Source organism: Ictidomys tridecemlineatus, chromosome 2 (genome assembly GCF_052094955.1).
Source record: "Ictidomys tridecemlineatus isolate mIctTri1 chromosome 2, mIctTri1.hap1, whole genome shotgun sequence".
Taxonomy (NCBI): Eukaryota; Metazoa; Chordata; class Mammalia; order Rodentia; family Sciuridae; genus Ictidomys; species Ictidomys tridecemlineatus.
Window position 1 is genome coordinate 23,465,240 of NC_135478.1, and position 22,438 is coordinate 23,487,677.

The 22,438-nt window shown below is 38.7% G+C and overlaps 1 protein-coding gene across 1 annotated transcript in view; it reads left to right on the forward strand.

Annotated features, from left to right (window-relative positions):
- Positions 1–704: 704 nt before the first annotated feature.
- Scn11a (sodium voltage-gated channel alpha subunit 11) overlaps positions 705–22,438 on the forward strand; it is an 86,493-nt gene continuing 64,759 nt past the window's right edge. Inside the window, exons 1-5 of the mRNA XM_078026470.1 lie at positions 705–971; positions 1,469–1,587; positions 2,847–3,017; positions 18,466–18,594; positions 20,069–20,163. Of these exons, the coding sequence (XP_077882596.1) occupies positions 705–971; positions 1,469–1,587; positions 2,847–3,017; positions 18,466–18,594; positions 20,069–20,163 (781 nt within the window). The remainder of the gene's footprint in view (positions 972–1,468; positions 1,588–2,846; positions 3,018–18,465; positions 18,595–20,068; positions 20,164–22,438) is intronic.

The following is a 22,438-nucleotide window of genomic DNA, read 5'->3' on the forward strand; positions in this document are numbered from 1 at the left end:
CTAATTTCTGATTCTAGCCTCCTACTTCCTCCTTCCTTCCTGGTCAATTTCCACCAGTTAGAGGGATTTTTTTTTTTTAAAAAAAATCTTCATAGTGTTATCCTTTACAGTCACCATCATCATCATTATGAAAATCAAAACCTCCACAATTCCCCCTTACTTTCAGGGCAAGTCCGTGATCTTTATCAAGGATTACAGCTCTGCACATGCTATCTCTCTGCTGATTAAAACCTTGACTGGGTTTCAGTTTTAGAGACAGGTCTTCTTCTGCTCATTGGTTCCTGAGTTCAGCTTCCCATGTATTCTTCCAGGAATGATGTTTCTTTTTGGTCTTGTGTATACATACCCAAAATTTTAGCTGTACCCATAGTGGTAGTCACTTCTGATCTGCCGCACAACCAATAAGCCTCCAACCCCCTCAACCTCAACTCCTTTTTATTTTTATTTTTAAATTAGGCCTTTATGGTTGTACATAGTAGTTGGGTTCATCTGGCCAAACTCATACATGCATGGAAATTGATTTCATTTTATGATCCTTCCTGTTCCCTCCCCGTTTTCCTTCCCATCCTCCCCCTCAACCTCAGCTCCTGTACATCCCCATAACATCAGCCTTTGAGACTAAAACCCAGGGCAGGGCTGCATTTTTTTCTACCTCCTGTGAGCTCCTTCAGGATTTTCAGTTTGTCTCCATCACAAGGGTGAAGATGGATGACAGGTGCTACCCAGTGATCTTCCCAGATGAGCGGAATTTCCGCCCCTTCACTTCTGACTCTCTGGCTGCCATAGAGAAGCGGATTGCTGCCCAAAAAGAGAAAAAGAAGTCCAAAGACAAGACTGTGGCAGAACCCCAACTTCGACCTCAACTTGACCTGAAGGCCTCCAGGAAGTTGCCCAAGCTCTATGGCAACATTCCTCGTGACCTGATAGCGAAGCCCCTGGAAGACTTGGACCCGTACTATAGAAATCATAAGGTATTTCTGTGGGGAGGCTGGGGTGTCCATGAGTTGCTTCACTCTCAGAGCCCAGGTAGAAATGCTAGGAGGAAATGGGCACGGGTTGGTATTCTTCCATGGGGATCTTTTGGGCATTTGGGATGGGACAATGCACCATTTAGCAGATTTGTTTGGCACCCCTGGACATACCTGTGAAAGTAGAACCCCGTCATTATGACAGATGACTCAAAATACTCTCACATTTCTATTTCCTCCATCATATCCCGTTGGGTGAAGAGTCCATCCTCCAACAGTTATCTTGAGACTTGATCCAGTGGAGAAATTCACTGCCCTCTGGAGTCAAAAGGTTGCTGGTCGAAAAGTACCTTAGTCTTTAGAATGATTCTGCAGTCCAAAACTGCAGTTCTTGTTAAAAGTCAAACCAGGATTCAACCTGTGGTTCCCTTGAATTTCCTATAAAGGAACTCATAATACATATTGTTGTCATTGCATTTAATTCCCATTGTGTTTTGCAGACATTTATGGTGTTGAACAAGAAGAGAACCATCTACCGCTTCAGTGCCAAGCGTGCCTTGTTCATTTTGGGACCTTTCAATCCACTCAGAAGTTTAGCCATTAGAATCCTGGTCAATTCATATCCTTTTGCTACATCCAGGTCACATGAAAGGTGCACAAGTCCCAGGGTATATACATGTCCATGGAGTGGAAGCCAACACTCATCTGTTTAGCAAGTACTGGCTGAGTGCTACTGTGGAAGCACTGGTGGGCACTGTCCTGGGGGCTGGGTGTCAACAGGTGTGGCCCCTGCCACCTGTTATGGGATCCTTGGCTTCAGAAGGAGGTGGAATAAATGGCAGGTAGTTTACAAGAGAAAGAGATCAGCAGTTTGGGAGTGGCCATGTAGAGAAGAGCTGCCCCAGATATACCCAAGGACAGCTTCTCAGAGGAAGGAGCATTAAATCGATGCCCACACACCTTATTGGCTCGACAAATGCATCGTGTTAGACCTACACAGTGTTTAAACATTCTGCAAACATTTGGTAACACAAAAAAGTCAGATTTCCAGCTTCTCTTGCAAAATGGAATCTCTGGCACGTCTAGGCTACATTACTACCTGGAAAAAAAAAATCGATATCATGACAAACCATCGCCTCTTTTAGAGGGGCATGCAAGCTCTGTTTCACCACATCTGTACCCCTCCAATGGCCCAGCATGAGCTTGCTTTGCAAATATGATGCTCCAGCCTCCTAAGACAGAGTTTGCAACCTTGGTTTTAAAGGCTAAAGACAGGCTTTATTAAGCATTTCTGATGTGTGCAGGGGATAGGGGAGACACTAGACCATTTTAAACAAAGGGAAGTGAAAACAGAACATGGTTTACTGAACATGGTAAAATATTGAGGAGAATGGTAATGAAGTTAAGTTGGTTTCCCTAGAAACAGGGCCTGTGACGGGGACTCTCATTTAAGTGATTTAGTAGAGGAGTGCTCTCTAAAGAAGGAGAAAGGAAAGCAAGATGGGGCAAAAGACTGTGATCTCAGCTATGTCTGCTTAAGCCCGATCCCAGAAGGAGCTCTGGGACTTGGATGGCACCAGACTTACATGGTGTTGTCCAACTTTGAAGCGAAGGGCCAGATTTTTGTAAGTCTGTGTCAGCCAGACCTGCAGAAGAGAGTGCGTAGCTCTCCAGGGCTTGTAGCTCTTGGTTTGGCAGGGGACAGTTCTGCAGAGGGGACAGGCATGAGTTGTTCTCAGCTGAGTCTTACAATTAGAGGGTGGATGCTCTTACAGAAAAGACTGCCAGGAGGTCCCCCCCACAACAACAACCTCCACCTCAGTAACTAACAGCAAGTGTTATCCCACAAGTGTATCTGCCTTAATGGGCGCTGGTCACATTGTTCAGCATGTTCATCATCTGCACAGTCATCGTCAACTGTGGGCTAATGGCTTCGGTTGGCTTTAAGGAAAACAATTGCACCGACATTAAGGAAAACAATAGCATCGGCATTAAGGAAAACAATAGCACCGGCATTAAGGAAAACAGTACCGAGCCAGACTTTACTGAGTGAGTACTGAGTACGGGCACTACGAGTGAGTACTCGTTCACCTGTCCTAAGTTGCAAAACAGATGCCTGAAGAATCTATTCAAGTTGAGAGAAAGAACAAGTCCCCAATAGTCCCAATTCCCCAATGTAAATGCTGGCAGAATCAGACTTATTTTTTTTTTTTAATACTGGGAATTGAACCCAGAGGCACTTAAGTGTGTGTGAAGCACTGACCCACATCCCCAGCCTTTTTAAAAAAATATTTTATTTAGAGACAGGGTCTCACTGAGTTGCTTAGGGCCTCACTATGTTGCTGAGGCTGAATTTGAACTTGAGATCCTACTGCCTCGGCCTCCTGAGCTTCTGGGATTACGGGTGTGTGCCCCTGCGCCTGATTGGAGTCAGACTTATTTTTGTACTTTAAAAAAAAAACAATTGTCTTTAAAGGAGTTTTAAAATTACATTTGTAATAAACAGAATATGCACAATTTGTGTGTACATCTTAAGTAGTGTACTTTGTGCTTACCTGAGTTTTATAGGAATCCACTGTAATGGCTAACTTTTGTCAGAAAATAAATCATGATTTACTTAACCTTTCTGGTATTTAAGTGGCATTGTCACTTCAGGAAGCTATTTTAAAATGACCATTTTTTTTTTCAGAACAGATTCTTAGAAATTAGTTTCCAAGGGCAAAATAAACATTTTAATGCTTCTAAATAGACAAAATATTTTCCAAAAAGTTCTTGTTTATTTACCATCATCAATATATTCTAATAACCAATCATATCACATTCTGCCTGCTTTCAGTTTTCTTCTTCAACTTATATAATTAAAATATTTATATTTCTTTACTTTCCTTATGTGCAAGACTTTCTGATGTTTTAGTTTCCCATTTTTGTCCATGTATTCTGTTCAGTTTGAGTGAATTCATTGTCATGTCATGCTAGGAAGAAATGGGCATTTTTTTTTGTCATTTTAATTGACTTTTCAGACAAGTTGTTTTTCAACTTAGAAATTTCTAAATTTGGTGAGTATTTTCTTACATGTTGCATGAGTTTTTTTTTTTAATTTATTTTAGTTTTCCTTTCCCCCCTTTTCCTTCCTAATCTCTGGTGACCACCATTCTATTCCATTCTTTGAGATGACCTATTTAGTTAGTTTCCACGTACAAGTGAGAACGTGTGTTATAAGTCTTTCTGGCTTATTTTGCTTGACACAGTGACTTTCAGTTCTATGTTATTGCCTCAAATGACAGGATTTCATTCTTTTTTTTTATGGCCCAGTAATACTCTACTGTGTATATATATACCATACTTTTTTTTTCATTCATCAACTGATGGCCATCTAAGTTGATTCAATATTTTAGCTACTATGAATAATGCAGCAGTAAATGTAGAAATACAAGTATCTTTTTGGTATATTGATTTCATCTCCTTTGCATATATACTCAGTAGTGGAATTGCTGAATCGAATGGTAGTTCTATTTTTAGTTTTTTGAGGAATCTCTATACTTTTCTGCATGAGGGCTGTACTAATTCTTATTTCCATCAACAGTATGTAAGAGTTACTCTTTCTCCATATTTTTAATAGCATTTGTTATTTTTTGTCTTTTTGATGATAGGCATTCTAACTTGGGTGAGATAACAACACCTCATTGTGGCTTTGAATTGCATTTTCCTGATGAAGTGTATGTTGAGCATCTTTTCATATACTTTTTGGCCATTTGCATGTCTTCTTTTGAGAAATGTCTACATAGATAATGAGCCTACTCTTAATCAGATTATTATTATTATTTTTCTATTGAGTTCTTTGAGTTTCTTACTATTCTGGATTTTAAATTCCTTGTCCAGTGGATAGTTTGCAAGTACTTTCTCCCATTCTTCAGGTAATCTCTTAACCTCTTAACTCTGTTGGTTATTTCCTTTGTCTCATTGTCATCAATTTCCAATTTAATTCAGTTGTAGTCAGAGAAAATGTACGTAGAATTTCAGTCTTTGGAGATCAAGAGAAACTGTTTTATTGTCTGTCTTGGGAATGTTTCAGGTGCACTTGAGAAGAAGGCTGAAGATCTTTGGTGTGGTGTTCCATAAGTGGTCAGTTAAGGTGGTTAATAGGGCCATGTAGATCTTTCATACCTTTACTGATTTTCCTACTCAGAGTTTTTATAAATTGTGAGAAAGAGGCTTGAAATTTCCATCTGTGGTCGTGGATTTGTCGATTATTCCTTTCTTTTTGTCTAATTTTGCTTTGTGCATCTTGAAGCACTATTTCAGACACACATACATTTAAGATTATTTTATTTTTCTGATGTATGCATTTTTTTAATATTATGAAATGGGTTCTTTCTAACAATACTCATTTTAATGTTTATTATTAGTATAGCTCTTCCATTTTCTTATGTTGTTTACGAGGTATATCTTTTTCCATCTTTTTACTTTTAACCTTTTTGAATCAGAATTTATAGCATCTCTTATACAGAGCACTTATATTGTAGGTACTTTTGTGGTCTATTTATCTTTTGATGGAATATTTAGTCCATTTACATTTAATATAGTTGTGATTATACTTAAACTTAAGTCCATTAAAAAAAATTTTTTTTTAGATGTTGCTGGACCTTTATTTAATTAAATATCTTTAGGTGGTGCTGAGAATTGAACCTGGTGCCTCACACATGCTAGGCAAGCACTCTACCACTGATCCACTAGTCCAGCCCAAGGTCCATTTTTAATTGGTTTTTCTATTTATCTCATTTTTTTTGCTCCTTTGCTATACTATTTTTCTTTCATTACTGTCTCCTTCAATATCAATGTTATATTTTAATTTTATATCACAATATACTGATAGTTAATATTGAATTGCTTCAGGTAAACACAGGAAACTTGCCACAGTATAATTTCACATCTGTTTATTATTTGTCATTTATTTAAAGTAATATACAGAACAATACCAACAATACAATCTATAGCTTTTGCTTTAAGTAGGTACATGTCTTTTTTAAAGTCATACCTGCATGTAGACATAAATTATCTTCTGGTATCATTTCTCTTCAGCCTGAATAACTTCCTTTAGTAGCTATGTTTTCAACGTTTTATTGATGCAACACAATTGTACACAGTAATTGGATTCATCATTCCACATTCCTATATGCACATAATTGTTCAATCTCATTTCCCAGTACCTTTCCTTTCCCTCTTCTATTCCCTCCCTCTATCTACTTGCTTTATTCTACTGATTTCTCTTCTACTATTATTATTATTTTACTTAGTGCATTATAATTATATATGTAAGTGGGATTCATTGTGGTGTATCCACATGTGGACATAGCATAATTTGGTAGATTTCATTCCCCAGTACTTCCCTTTGCTCTTTTCTCTTTCCCTTCTCTTGATCTCCTATATTCCATTGGTTTCCCTTCTATTTTTTGTGAGATCCCCTTTTAATTCCTTTCTTTCCCTCCCCCCCTTTCTCACTCTCCTGCATATGAGAGAAAATATTTGACTCTTGACATTTAAATCTGGCATTTAAATCTGACATTTAAATTTATTTCACTTAACATGATGTTCTCCAGTTCCATCCACTTACCAGCAAATGATGCAATTTAATTCTCCTTTAATCGTTTTTGTGGTTCAGTTCTAGTACATTCTCTAAGTTTATATCTATCTGAAAATGTTTATATTTTGTATTCTTTTCTTTGAGAAGTAATTTCATTGACTATAGAATTCTTGCTTGATAATTTTTCTTCTAGCAATTTAAGGATGTTTTATCACTGCTTTCTGGGCTCTGTTTAGCTCCCTCTTGCTTCCAGGATTTTCTCCCTAAATTTCCATCTTCCGTAACAGCTCTGAAACCCATCCTCTGCCACCTTATATCCTAGGGCTACAGCCATTTGTCCATGCTGAGAAGGGAGCAGGAGAGTCGAAAAATACTTTACAACCAAAATAGTCACACATTTTCATAATTCTTAGGCAATGCAGTTAACTTCCTTTAAAAGGGATGTTTCCATGGGACGGGGGTTTAGCTTAGTGGTGAGTGCTTGCCTAGCATGTGTGAAGACCTGGATTCTATCTCCAGTACCACATGATAAATAAATAGGCAAATAAATAAATTCAATGGATTTTCTCTTTAGTTTCTACCTCTCCCTGCCCCCAGTACTGAGGACAGAACCCAGGCGTATATTTAATTTTGAGACAGGGTCTTACTAAGTGGCTGAGATTAGCTTCAACCTTGTGATTCTCCTGCCTCCGCCTCCTGAGTTGCTGGAATTATAAGCATGGGCTACTACACCTGGACTTTTGTTATTTTTTGAGGACTTTCAAATAATGGTCCTGATATATTTCATCTAGTTTAATACTCATTATTTGTGGAAAGGTTTTCCAAACCTCCTCACACCTCCACCACCATAAGCAGGAGTCAATTATCTCTTAATTTTTTTCCACGTAGTAAAATTCAACAAAATTTTCTCTTATGTTTACGGATTTTGACTTAGATTTTCTCTAGCTTTCAGTTATAAAGAATCCTCCCATATTTTCTTAAGGTGCATTTTAAAAAATTGATGATCTCAAATTGTACAGACTGGTGGGTTTCACTGTGGCATATTCACATGTATAAAAAGACATAATTTGATCCATTTCATTCCCCAATACCCTCCCTCCTCTCTCACCTCCCTTCCCCTCAACCCCTCCTTTTACCCTAATGGTCACCCTTCTACTTTCATGGCGTCCCTTTTTCCCCCCTCTAGTTTCCACAAATGAGGGAAAACATATAGTACTATTTTCTCTGAATCTAGCTTATTGTGCTCAAAATTATAGTCTCCAGTTCCATCCATTTTTCCTGCAAATGACATAATTTTGTTCTTATTTATGGATGAATAAAACTCTATTGTGTGATTAGAATACATTTTCTGTATACATTCATCTATTATTGTGGACTCCTAGGTTGGTTCTATAGTTTATCTCTTGTAAATTGTGCTGTGATACTACATGCGTATGCCAGTATCTCTAAAGTATTCTGAGTTTACTGAGTTTAATTCTTTTGGGTAAATACCAAGGAGTGGGGCAGCTGGATTATGTGGTAGTTCTATTTTTAGCTTTCTGAGGAAGCTCCACTCTGATTTCCACAGTGGCTGTACTAATTGAAATCCCCATTACCTGTGTATGAGTTCCTTTTCCCCTGCATCTTCACCAGCATTTATCATTATTGGTATTCTTGATGATTGCCATTCTAACAGGAGTGGGATGGAATCTCTGTGTAGTTTTGCTTTGCATTTCCCTTATGGCTGAAGATGCTGAACACTTTGTTTTCATATAATTGTTGGCCATTTGTGTTGATTCTTTTGAGAAGTGTCTGGTCAGTTCATTTGCCTGTTTATTGATTGAATTCTTCAATTATTTAATGTGGAGTTTTTTGAGTTCTTTATATGTTCTGGATATTAATCCTCTGTTGGGAGAGTAACTGGCAAAGATTTCATCCTTGTTTCTGTCAGTTGTCTTTTTTACTCTGCTAATTGTTTCCTTTGCTGTGCAGAAGCTTTTTAATTTGATGCCATTCCATTTATGGATTCTTTCTCTTCTTTCCTGCACTCAGTAGAAATATTTGCCTTCATATATATGTTGAAGTGTTTCCCCTATTTTTTTCTTCTAATGGTTGTAAAGTTTTAGGTTTTTTTTTTTGAGTGTAGGCACAATGGATTGAACCCAGGGATGCTTTACCACTGAGCCACATCCACAGCCCTTTTTATTTTTTATTTTGAGATAGCCTTTACAAAGGTGCTGAGGCTGGGCTTGAATTTACTGTTCCTCCTTCAGCCTCCCAGTCTCTGATTACAGGTGTACACCACTACACCTGACAAGTTTCAGGTCTTATAGTGATGTCTTTGATCCACTTTGAGTTGACTTTTGTACAGGGTGAGAGATAGGGATCTAGTTTCATTCTTCTACATATGGATATCCAGTTTTCTCAATACCAATTGCTAATAGATTCAGTGCCATCCCCATCAGAATATGAGTGACATTCTTCACAGAATTAGAAAAACAAAATCTTAAAATTAATGTGGAAGAATAAAAGAACAAGAATAACCAAAGAAATTTTGAGGGGGGGAAAAAGCAATGTTGAAAGCGTCACAATATCTGATTTCAAATTATGCTAGAGCCATAGTAACAAAACAGCATAGTACCAGCATAAAAACAGACAGGTAGACCAATGGAACAGAATAGAAAAGGCAGAGACAAACTCACATGCCTACAATCTTCTTATTCTTGACAAAGTTGCCAAAAACATGCATTAGAGAAAAGATAGCCTTTTACAGTGTTTTTATAATTTCTTTTTAAAAAGAAACTTACATATCTGACTAATTTAGAATTTATCCAAGTATAAAATGTGATAAACTGATCTGAAGCCATATTTCATCCCAGATGCCTATCCATTTACTAGTCTGCCTTTTATCTTCTAATTTGAGACATTAATTCTGCATTCATATTGCTTCTCTGCATTGGTCTGCATTTTCTTTTCTTTTTTGCAGTACTGGGAATTGAACCCATGGATGCTCTACCACTGAGATACATCTACATGAGCCATGACAGCCTTTTTAAAAACTTTTCATTTTGAGTCAGGGTCTCTGTAAATTGCCCAGGCTGTCTTCAAACTTGTGATCCTCCTGTTTCAGCTTCCTAAGTAGCTGATGTTATGGCAGGCACCACCATATCTGGCTTGGTGTACATTTTCATATTTCCAGACCACACTTTTTAACTATTAAGGTTGCCTGATGTTGTAATGTCTGGTAGCACTAGAAATCACTCTCATTGTTCCTCCTTTGAGGATTTTTATTGTTCCTGTTGGTTTATTTTTCTACTTAAATTATATAGTCAACTTGATTAGTTTTATTGTAATGGTGTTAAAATTTGTAAATTAACCTAGCAGAAACTGATGCCTTTATGAGGTTTCAACTCACTGAGAAGATGCCTTTTCATTGAGTAAAATCTTCATTTGTGTCTTTTAGACTTGCTTTAAGGTTTTCTTTACACAGAGGTTCCAAATTTCTTGTTAAATGTTATGTTTGTGAATTTTACATTTTTTTGTCATAATTTTAAGTATGATCTTTATCCCCTATTATATCTTGTAACTAGTTGCTATCATTTTATAAAACTATCATTTATTAAAAAAATTATACACACACATTCTAATTCTTGGGTTATCTTTGATAAAATGTTTATCATTTTAAAAAATGTTTCCATTACTGCCCTATAGTCATATACAGTAGTGAGGTTCATTTGACATAATCATACATGCATGGAATATATTTCACTTCATTGAAGTCCCCAGTACTTCCTCTTTCCCTTTTCTATTCCCTCCCCCTCTTCCCTTTCTTCTGCTCTACTGGTCTTATTTCTATTTATTTATTCTTTTTAAAATTGGTGCTTTATAAATATACATAAAGGTGGAATTCACTGTGGTATATTAATATATGTACACTGCCTAATTTGGTCAATTTCATTCCGCAGTTTCTCCCTTTTCCTGTCCCTCTTTCATCCCTCTCAATTACCTTCCTCTACCCTATTGATTTTCCTTCTCTTTTCATGGGAATCTTTTCCTTTCCTCCCTTATTTCTCAGCTTCTGCATAGGAGAGAAAACATTTGACCCTTGACTTTCTGAATCTGGCTTACTTCACTTAGCATGATGTTACCCAGTTCTATCCATTCACAAACAAATGACATATTTTTATTTTTTTTATTATATATATTATATTTTTATTATATATTATATATTATTTATATATTATATTTTTATTCTTTTTTCTTATATATATATTTTTTCATATATATATATGTATGTGTATATATATATATATATATATATATATATATATATATAATCACATTTTCTTAATTCATTCATCTATTGACAGGCACCTGGACTGGTTCCATAACTTGGCTATTGTGAATTGTGCTGCTATAAACATTGATGTGCCTATATCACTTAAGTATGCTGCTTTTAGTTCTTTTGGATAAATATCCAGGAGTGGAATAGCTGGGTCATATGGTGGTTCTGTTCTTAGTCTTTTGAAAAAATCTTCATACTGCTTTCCAAAGTGGTTCTACTAATTTGTAGTTCCCCCAACAGTGTACAAGTGTACATTTTTCCCTAACATCCTCACCAGCATTTTTTAAATTATTTGTGCTCTTAATTATTGTCGTTCTAACTGGAGTAAGATAAAATCTTAATGTAGGTTTGATTTTCATTTTCCTGATTGTATTTGTAAAGCACCAATAGAGAAGAAAATATAACAGCTAAAATTTGTTAAAAATCAAACAAGTCTAATCAAGGAAAAGGCAAAAGCACAAAAATTAATATCAATGGGAGCTATCAAAATAACCCTACAGATGCTAAAAATATATAAAGGTAATATTACAATTGTATGCCAACATATGTGATAGCGTACATGACATGGTCTATATTAGAGAAGGATCTGTGTGCTGCTGAGAAGAAAGTGTATTGATGGATGAAATGTTCTACATGTCTGGTAAGTCTAAATTATCAATTTTATTTTTTCCTTCTATAGCTTCTTTTTTCCCTCTATTTAAAAAATTTGTTCTAATTAGTTATACATGACAGTAGTTTTTGTTTGGAGGCTCTATCCAGTGGTGACAGAGGCATGTTAAAGTTTATTGCTCTATTTGATTCTTGAAGTTGAGAAGGGTCTGTTTGATGTATGTGGATGCTCTACTGTTTGGGGCACAAATATTTATGATTGTTATGTCTTGTTGATGTATAATTCCCCCAAAGCAGTATGAAATGGCCTTCTTTGTCCTTTTTGATTAACTTTGGCTTAAAGTCCACTTTATCTGACATGAGGATAGAAATCCCTGTTTGTTTATGCAATCCATGTGAATGATATGTTTTTTTCTCCCATCTTTTCCCCTTTAGTCTGTGGATATTTTTGCCTATGAAGTGAGTCTCTTGGAGACAGCATATTGTTTGGTCTCTCTTTTTTTTAAATACAATCTGCCAGTCTGTGTCTTTTGATTGATGAGTTTAGGCCATTAATGCTTGAGATTATTATTGAGATATGATTTGTATTCCCATTCATTTGGGAATTTATTTTTAGTTTTTAATGTGAGTTAGTTTGTCTTTTGATTGACTATCCCCTTAGTGTAGTTTCTTCCTTCACTATTAACCCCCCTTTTTTCATTTCATCTTTATAAAATATTTTATTGAGAATATCCTGAAGTGCAGGGTTTCAGGTTGCAAATTCTTTTAATATTTGCCTATGTCTATGTTCTTCTAAAACTAGCTCTTAAGTTTGATTTTAAAACACAATTTACCTTTTCTTCTACCCTCTTTGGTTTTCTTCAGGTTTGCCAGAGAATGTCCTTGATTTCTATGTGCTCCATGCCCAGACACACCTCGGGCCTCCTAAAAATACCAGTTACTTTAATTCCCTTATCCCTCTACCATGCTCATGAAGGGATTGCTCTGTCTGGGAATTACAGCCTGGCCACTGCAGTGGCTGTGCATGCTGGGGATTTCTTCTTTATTTTATTATATCCAACCTCCTGAGACCCTGATATGCTTTGAATGTCCAGTTTTAAATTCCAGTAACGTCCTCCTGCTTTTTTTGTTTGTTTGTTTTGTTGTTGTTGTTCACCCACTTTGCTGAGAAGCTGCCTTTCTGTTTTCTTGGTTTCACTCCATGGTGCATCCAGGAAAGTGGCCTCCTTTATTCCGCCATCTTGAAAATCTCCCTGAAGTTTTCTTTCCTTGATGTGGCTTTGTCTGGTGTGGATGTCAGGGTGATATTGGCTTCAAAGAATGCATTTTGGAGGTTTCCTTCCTTTCTACTTCATGGAATAATTTGAGGAAGATTGGCATTAGTTCTTTTTTTAATGATCTGGTGGAACTCAGCTGAGAATCTATAGGGTCCTCGGGCTTTTCTTTGTTGGAATATTTTTAATTGCTACTTTGATCTCATTGTTTGATATTGGTTTGTTCAGGTTTTTCTATATCCTCAGGGTTCCATTTAGGTAGATTAAATGTGTCTAAATATTTGTCAGTGTCTTCTAGATTTTCCAGTTTATCAGAGTTTATATTTTCAAAATTGTTTCCAGTGATCCTCTGGATTTCAGAAGTGTCTGTGGTAATATCTCATTTTTCATCTTTAATTTTATTGATTTGGGTCTTCTTTATCTTTTGGTTAGTTTGGTTAAGGGCTTATCTACCTTATTTATAAATCTCTTCAAAGAACCAATTCTTTGTTGCATTGATCCCTTATATTTTTCTATTAAGCTATATATTTTCAATTTCAGCTCTGATCTTAATTGTTTCCTGTCTTCAACTGATTTTGTGATTAGTTTGTTCTTCCCTTTTTTTAGGTCCTTGATGTGTAACTTTAGATTGCTTATTTTGGGATCTTTCTGGTTTTCTGTTTTAATGTAGGTGCTCAATGCTGCAAATTTTCCTCTTAGAATTACCTTTATACTGTCCCAGAAACTCTGTTAGGTTGTTTCTCTGTCCTCTTTGTTGTCGTATTTGCTTGCTTGCTTGCTCTCTCTCTCTCTCTCTCTCTCTCTCTCTCTCTCTCTCGTTATGATTTGGACGACTTCCCATATTTTCTGTGTTTTGGAATACTTTCTAAAGCATGGCAACGAGCCATTCTGAAGTGTGGAGAGACGGAGAATTATTCAGTAAAATAACTTGTGTTTTCAAATCTTTTTCTGGGAGTGAGATAGGATATAAGGAATTAGAATGGGAAGGGATTAGTTTATTAATAGCTTTTTCATTTTTCTTAGGTAATTGGGCTTTATTTAACTTTATAATTCTTCCGAATATTTTGCTATATCCCTTTTCTCATCTATCATTATGTTCATGGGCATTCTTTTTTTGTGTGTGATTCAGTTTCCCAGGGATTTGCCAGTTGTTTGTATTCTTCTAAAACTGGCTCTTAAACTTGATTTTACAGCACAATTTATCTTTTCTTCCACCTTCTTTGGTTTTCTTCATCATACATTCATTAGGATTTAATGTTTTCTAAAATATGACTTTGAATGTTTAATTCATGCATTTTTCTTCTGTTTGCAAATAATGAAAATATTTGCAGGAATCACGCTTTTTTTTTGGTAAAACTTTGTCTCATAGAGTTTAATGTGTGGCATTTTAATTTTTAATACCTTCTAAATGTCTTTTGTATTTTTTTGTTTTTCCTTGTTTTTTGGCTCAGTTCCTTGCAGATGCCTTTTCGGGGATGTTGATAGTCATACTTTTGAAGTTGTACTTTGCAAATTTTAAGTATTGCACCACTTCCCTCACATTAGTTACCCTTATCTATCAGATCCTCCAGTAATCAGAGACCCACTCAGGTGTAGGCATATGTAAGAAGCATCTTGTGAATGGAATGCTCATCTAACATTTACAAGATTATCAAGGCCATGACTCATTTACTGTCTCAGGCTCAAGGGACTTGGTTTTGTACACAGGTACAAAAGCATCCATGTTAGAGGTATGACATGGGATCTGTCTGGCTCCTGTTAATGCCTCATGCAGGACTGGAACTGAGGACTCCCAGACCTTGGAGGCACTAGTGAGAAGATGCACTATCCTCAGGAAAGGGCTTATGTGAGCGAGGTTGGGTGCTCCTGGGAAAGATGAGTTGATCACTGGAGACTTTCCCACCAGAATCTGGGTGATGCTTATTCTCACTTACATGTTTAAAGAGTGCTTTTATTATCAGATGGTTCCACAGGTTTATAATGAGAATTTGGGAAGGCAATGTCCAGTCATTTTCACACTATCATTTTTCTGGGCTGCATCTGGTCTCCTTTATATAATTCTAGTGGTTTCTGGGGCATGAGTGAGAGGTCAGGCTTTGACTTCTAGGTGTGATCTAGTCTCTTGGTCTCCAGGGAATTCTACTCCCACTTGCATGGGTCTTCTATGGATCCCTCTCTGCTGCTGAGTGGGACTTGGAATCTGGTTAAAGGTCAATCAGATTAGGGACTGTGCCTTGGGAAGCTCATGGATTTCCTGGGAATAGAGACCATCCTGTCAGCATCCCTGGGGAACATGGTCAGATTTGCGGTCATGCTAGGAACTGATTGAGAGTGTGGATGCTGCAACTGGCTGCTTACTGCAGCTTCCCTGGAAGCTGTGGTGGTGAGCGGAGCAGGACCTGCAGAGGAGACAGCGCTCCCACAGCAGTGGTTTGCCCTGCCCAGCACTTGTGGTGAGGTGCAATGAGCTCTCTTTACGGGAAGCAGTGGTCCAACTGGAAGCTAATTTGCTCTAAGGTTGTTTTCACCACTGAGAGACCCATAAGGCAGAGAGAGGAAAGAGCCCTTGTCTATCTGTGGGGAAGCAGCAAGGCAGGGCCAGGGGTGAGCATATAGCTGCCACTTTCCCTAGCAGCACTGGGTCAGGCAGTGACTGCCTGAAAGTGGGCGTGGGAGGAGGCCATCAAAAATATCCTCAGATAAAGAGGCCTGCAGCATCTTGCTGGTGGGCATGCCTCTACTCTGTGTTGGATGTCATCTTGGTCTTCCTGGTATCAGTTAGAAAGGAGATCAGTGGAGTACAGGACATGGGAGAATAATGGTCAGGTAAAAGTGGCAGCTTAGGGCTGCTGTCTCATTTGCTTTAGATCTAGATGAGGACTTGCAAAATCCCACAAATCTGCAATTATAACCTTTTTTTTCTCCCAAAACTATCTATACCTTTGTAAATCACACTTGAAGTTAAAAGCTATTTCAGGGCAGACATTATTTAATCTGATGTGTTAATTTGTCACCAAAAGATGAGCAGCTCAGAGAAGGCTGAAACAGAGGAGAACTCTTGCCTGTGGCAGCCTCATGACCATTTCTGCTTTTATATTTGGCCGCTTTGGGTTTTTCAGGTTCCTTTAGCTTGGAGGACAATTCATAGCTAGATATTCTGCCAGGAAAGGTCCACTTCTTTTACTCTGAACCAACAGGCTGTTTGATTGAATTGATTGCTTCAGTTCCCATAGTGTGTGTGTGTGTGTGAGTGTGTAGACTCAGCATTTTTGACAGTTTGAGATTATAATAACAGAGAGCTGGGTGTGATGGCACATGCCTATAATCCCAGCAAGGCCCTAAGCAACTTAGCAAGACCCTGTTTATAAATAAAATATAAAAAAGAGTTGGGGATGTGGCTCAGTGGTTAAGCATCCTTGGGTTTAATCCCTTGCACTGGAAAAGAAAATAAAAGGAAAGAGGTGTGTGTGGGGGGGCTCTTTTGGGAGGTAGCGGAAGAAAGTTAGAGAGTAAAACATGATGTAGGAATTAGCAAAGAAAATGAAAGACTCAGTATTTTTTTTAAAATTGTGGTAAAACATCTACAATATAAAACGTACCACATTAGCCATTTTAAGTGTGCATTTAAATGGAATTAAGTATATTCATCTTACTGCACAACATTACTAGCATCCATCTCCAGAATTCTTTTCTTAGAACTGAAACTCTATTCCCATGAAACATCAATTCCCCATTCCACCCTTCCTCCAGCCCCTGGCAACCACTATAGGGGCCTCATATAAGTGAATTATACAGTATTTGTCCTTTTGTGACTGGCTTATTTGGACTTAACATAATGACTCAAGTTTCATCTACGTTGTAGGTAAGTGACAGAATTTTCTTCCTCTTTAAGTTTGATGAATATTCCATCACATGTATGTCCCACAGTTTGTTCGTTCATTCATCAAGAAGGATCTTTGGGTGCTTCCACCTCTGGGATGTTGATGTTGCTATGAATGTGAGCATGCAGCTATTTCTTTGAGACCTTGATTTCAATTCTTTTGTATCTACCCAGAAAAGAGATTGCAGATTTTATTACAGGCCCATTTTTAATTTTTTAAGGAACTTCTATACTGTTTTAAAATCCCATCAACAGTGCCTCAGGGTTCTGATTTCTCCACATCCTTACCAAAACTTGTTAGTTTTAAAATTGTTTTTAATAGTGCCATCCTAATGAGTGTGAGGTAATATTTGCTATGGCTTTTAAAAAATTAACTAATTAGTTAATTTTAATTAGGTACATATGACAGCAAAATGCGTTTTTATTCGTTGTATGCAATTGCAGCACAACTTTTCATTTCTCTGGTTGTAAACGATGTAGCATCACATCCTATTTGCAGTCTTACATGTACCTAGGGTAATGATGTCCATCTCATTCCACCATCTTTCCTGTCCCCATATACCCTCCCCCACTTTGCCCAATCAAAATTCCTCCATTTTTATCATGCCTCCCTCCTCCCTGTTTTGCATCAACATCTACTTATCAGAGAGAACCAAAGCCCAAGTATTCTCTCTGATAAGTGGATGCTGATCGCTATGGTTTTGATTTGCATTTTCTAATAATTAGTGGTGTTAAGCATCTCTTCATATATTTGTTGGATGTTTGTATATCATCTTTGGAGAAACATCTGTTTCCTTTGTCCATTTTTAACTGGGTTATTTAATTTGTTGGCTGTTGAGCTATAGGCTATATTCTGGATATTAACCCATGATCAGATATATTATTTACAAGTATTTTCTTCCATGAACTTTTATCAGGTCTTACACTTAGGTTTTTAATCCATATCAAGTTAATTTTTGTATAGAGGGTAAGATAAGGGTCTAACTTAATTCTTTTGCTATGGATGTTAAGTCTTCCCAACACCATTTGTTGAAAGATGGTATTTTTTTCCAGTAAGGAGTATTGGCACTCTATTGAAAATCATTTGAACATAGATATTAAGGGTTTTTTGTCTGAACTCTGTATTCTATTCCATTGGTCTCTATGTCTGTCTTTATGTCAATACCACACCATTTGGATTACTGTAACTTTGCAATAAATTTTAACAAAAGCAAGTTGGAGACTTATAACTTTGTTTGGCTTTTTGGAGGTTATTTTGGCTATTCAGGGCCCTTGAAATTCCATATGAATTTTAGAATTGATTTTTATATTTCTGCAAAAAAAATTGTCATTGGCTTTTTGGTAAGGATTGCATTGAATCTGTAGCTCATTTTGGATAGTACAACATTTTAACAATATGAAATCTTCCAATCCATGAGTACAGAATGTGGGAAGACCCAATTTTTTGCCTGGTCATATGCTCTCTTCATTGTTCCCTCACAGTTGTCCCCTTCTGTATGCCAGAGTGACAGCTCTAGAATGGCAATGACAAACTATAACCTCCAGATCTAGGGCCCATGTTGGCTGACACTATCCTCAAGAAGATAGCCATTGAGCCAGACACTGAAGAGTAGCCAGACATTGAAAACCTAAATACTAAATACTAGAATTCTAAAAACTAGAATTTGCTTGAAGAGCTTGGCTTTCTGAACTCTGATTTGTTATAGACCCAAATATTAAACATCACATTAAAATGAAATAAAATACCAAGGCCAGATAAGACAGATGGACTCCTTGCTTTTCCCATCACTTATCATGCTCCCCCGTGTGCTGGATGACTTGTTTTATAGATACATCTTCACTGCGATTTATATTTTGGAAGCCGTGATAAAAATATTGGCAAGAGGTTTTATCCTGGATGAGTTCTCTTTCCTTCGAGATCCGTGGAACTGGCTGGACTCCATTGTCATTGGAACAGCGTAAGATGTTTCAAATTTTTATTGGAGACTTGGGGTGGGAAAGAAGTCCCTCTGCTTCTCTCCAGGCTCTGTGTGGATCCATGTGAGTGACTAAGGTGGCTTGATAATGCTTAGAGCTCTGAGTGTAGTGGTGATTGGCCCTGAACAGTGTGGTGCCCCCAGTTGGCTGGAGGCTGGAAGGCACAAACCCTATACCAATCCTCCTATTCTTCTCCATTCAGCCATTCATATACTCCCTCACATCAGCCTCTTATGGGCCAAGCCCTGGGCCAGATATGTGTTGATAACAATGAAAAAAAAAAGCATGATTCTCAACTTCATAAAGCTCACAGTCTAGAGAGGGAGATGACAAGTAGTGACCATTACAATCTGAGATAGGGGCTCTGCATCTATAGAACTATCAGAGAATATGGGAGGAAGGAAGGACTCTAAAATTTATCTCTGGCTACTGGGAGGTCACAAAGAGTTTCACCCATATTTACTTATAGAAGTTTAATTATTTATTTATTTTTGGTACTGGGAATTGAATCCAGGGGAGCTTAATCAGGGAGCCACTTTTTGATACACATATATTTTTAGAGACAGGGCCTCACTAAGTTACTTAGGACCTCACTAAGTTGCTGAGGCTGTCTTTGAACTTGTAATCTTCCTGCCTCAGCCTCCAAAGCCAATGGGATTACCGGTGTGTACCACCATGCCCAGCTACTTATAGAAGTTTCATAATTTTTGTTTTTATGTTTATTTCCTTGGTCCACTTGTGTTAATTTCTGTGCATGGCAGGAGGTGATGGTTGAAGTTCTTCCTGAAGGAGAGGATACTGATGTGGCACTAAATAATGAGATGGAGTCAGCAATATTAAAAAAAAAATTAAGAAAAGTAACATCTCATTGCTATTAACCTAACACAACAACTATTAACTTAACATTATGTATCTGTGCCAGGCATTGTGTTTAGTACTTTGCATTTATGTTCCTACTCATGGTTCCCAAAAGCCCTTAGAGGAAGGTGTGATTTTTTTCAGAGTTTTGTGTTTGAAGTTCAATATTGATGTATTCTTAGTCATTGAAAGTTGGTAAAACCCAACAGTTGAGTGTAGACTCTGAAGACAGATAGTCTGGGTTCACATCCAGGTTTGGCCAGGTAGGGACTGGGAGACCTTAACAAAGAACACTGGTGCCTGGAATTTAGCAATCAGTCAGTAAATGTGAAGATTTCTATTGTCCATGCATGTGGCCTCATCTGTGTCTGTGTGTAAAGATTAGCTAAAAAGAGGCTCCTGGGCAGGTTGTGGTCCACAGCAATGATCAGGGATGTTGCCAGGTTCTGTGATGATAGTGGTGCTGGGAGGTTAGGTTATGGATTTCCCATAGGTGGGTGCAAGCCCCAGGCTGTGCTTCCTCTGGCCTTGGTGGAGACAATCGGTGCAGCTGCCTGACTGAGCAAGCCCAGGCTAACCCTGTGTTCTGTCTTGCAGGATTGCATCTTATTTTCCATTTAAAAAAATCAATCTGTTGTCCCTGCGTACCTTCCGAGTGTTCAGAGCTTTGAAGGCAATTTCAGTAGTTTCAGGTAAGTCACTCTGACTTTCAACACGGGCTCATAGCTGGAGAGAGTGTTCTTTTATCTTTAAAAATTTCAAAACATCATCATGGAAACTAGAATCAAACAAACCTGGCTGGACACTTTTATTTGATTGTTTAATCAATAATTATCGACATAATTATATATCTGTCCAGACGCTATGCTAGAATGCTTAAGATCTACCGGTGAGAAAACAAAGCCCCCTGCCCTCATATAGTACATGGTCTAGAGTTGGGAGTGGGGAGACATACACGGGACCATAACCATAATAAGTAAATTTTGCAGCATGTCAGAACCTGCTATGTGCCATGGAAGGTAAAAAGGAAATTTAGACATCACAAGGGCTATGGGAAGTCACAAAGGTTAGGGGAAGCAGATTGTAACTTAGGAGTGGTCAGTGTCATTGAGACGGTGAGAGGTGAGCAAAAATTTGAAGGCGGAGAGGAGGAACATAAACGGATATATTGGAAAGAGGGTTTCCAAGATGGGAACTAGCCCGAGCAAAGATGGAGGAACTGTTGAGAGCCACAGCTGAAGGGGCCCCAGCAAACTTTCAGACTGCCGGCTGATGATTGGCTCACAGCGGCCCCAGCAACTTCTAGATGATTGGCTCCTCTGCAGTGATGCTCATTGGGCTGTTTCCCTGCCCTTTCAGACTACGAAGCTGCTCATTGGGGGACTTTTTTGGCTCCGCCCACGTGACCCAGCCAATCGGCCTCAAGAGCAGGAGGATTGTGGGAGGTGGAGAGGCTTGTGGTTGTGAGAGAGGCTTGTGGGAAGCCGGTGGTGGCAGATGGGCTCTGAGGGTTTTTCCTGAGGAGCTGTTTTGTTTGGTGTGTGTGGTTCCAAAAATAAAGTTAGTTTCTTTTTGACAAGTGGCTCCTGATTGTCCCCAGCCAGACTGCGGCAGAGGAACAGCAAGGTTGTGGGTGGGGCTGGAACAAGGTGAGTGAGGGGCCAGGTGGAGTTGGGAGTCAACAGAAGTGAAGGGGAGGCTCAGAGGCATGGGGAGGACTTGGGTCTGGCTCTGAAGAGATGGGAACTGTGGCGTAGAGAATAGAATGTAGGGAGCCACAGAGGCAGGAAACTAGGGAGAAGGCATGGTGGTTACCATGGAAATATGCTTCTCATCTCCTGCTGCAGGGAGCACAATTAACTAAAGTCCCAGCTGTCACCCCTCTGGAGTCACCACTGCATCCATGCTCATGCCAAGATCCGGCTTGCCCTGCTTGGCGGGGGTGCTAATTGTGGCCCACTCCTGAAGGATCTGGGATCCTGTCACGGCTCAGGGTGCCCCAGCCTCTGGCTGAGACTCATCAGCAGCACTGAGTTTCTTCCTATCCAATCCCACTTCTTTTCTCTTTTCTTAGATTTCAAGGGCTACATGGAGTCCAAAGGTTGTCCCTGCTGCTCCCTCTCTGTCCCCTTTTCACAGGCATTTCTCCTCAAGAAATCTCTTGCACACCTGATCCCAGAGCATCTGCTTCTCAGAACCCAAAGTGGCACAAGTGGCCATCTTTCAAGCAAGGGACAGTGATACTTCAGGTCAGGTGCTGGGCATAAAGTTGGTAGACAGTGTTCAGAGTCTATAAATTTGAGTGGAGAAGCCACAGGGAGTTCCTGACAGGTCGATTGTATGTGTGGTGTGGGCAAAAGAGAGGCGGGAAGGAGGATGCTAAAGTTTTGGCCTGAGTGGACACATGGAGCTGTCATTGACCGGGTTAGAGAAGACTGTAAGAGGAGTGGGTCTGGAGGGGAGAGGTTTCGGATGTGTTGTGATTGAGATGTTGGGAGACATCCAAGTGGAAGTCTCAAACAGGCAATTAGGTACATGAATCTGGAATTCCAGGGGACAGTCTGACTGGAGCTATATTTTGAGAATCTTGAGCCTATAGATGGTTTTAAAGCCATGAAATCTGCTGAGATCACTAAGGGATGGGCTCAGATGGAGACCAAGGCCTGAGCCCCAGGTTACCACAACTTTAAAAGGGAGGGAAAAGAGGAGGAACCGGCAAAGGAGATGAGCAGGAGACAGACGCTAATGAAGTGGGAGGGAAACCATAGATGGTCCTCTGGAAGCCAGGTGAGGAGGGTGCTCTGTGAATCAGGAGAGAGCCAGAGTTGGTTATGAATATAAATTTTGGTTTATTAAAAAATGAGGTTATTGTAGCACAGCCTTCTCCTCTTTCCCCTTTACTCTCCTGGCCCCGTCCTTTTCCCCAAACAAACAAAAAATTCATTTAAAACTCTTTCCTCTCTGGAA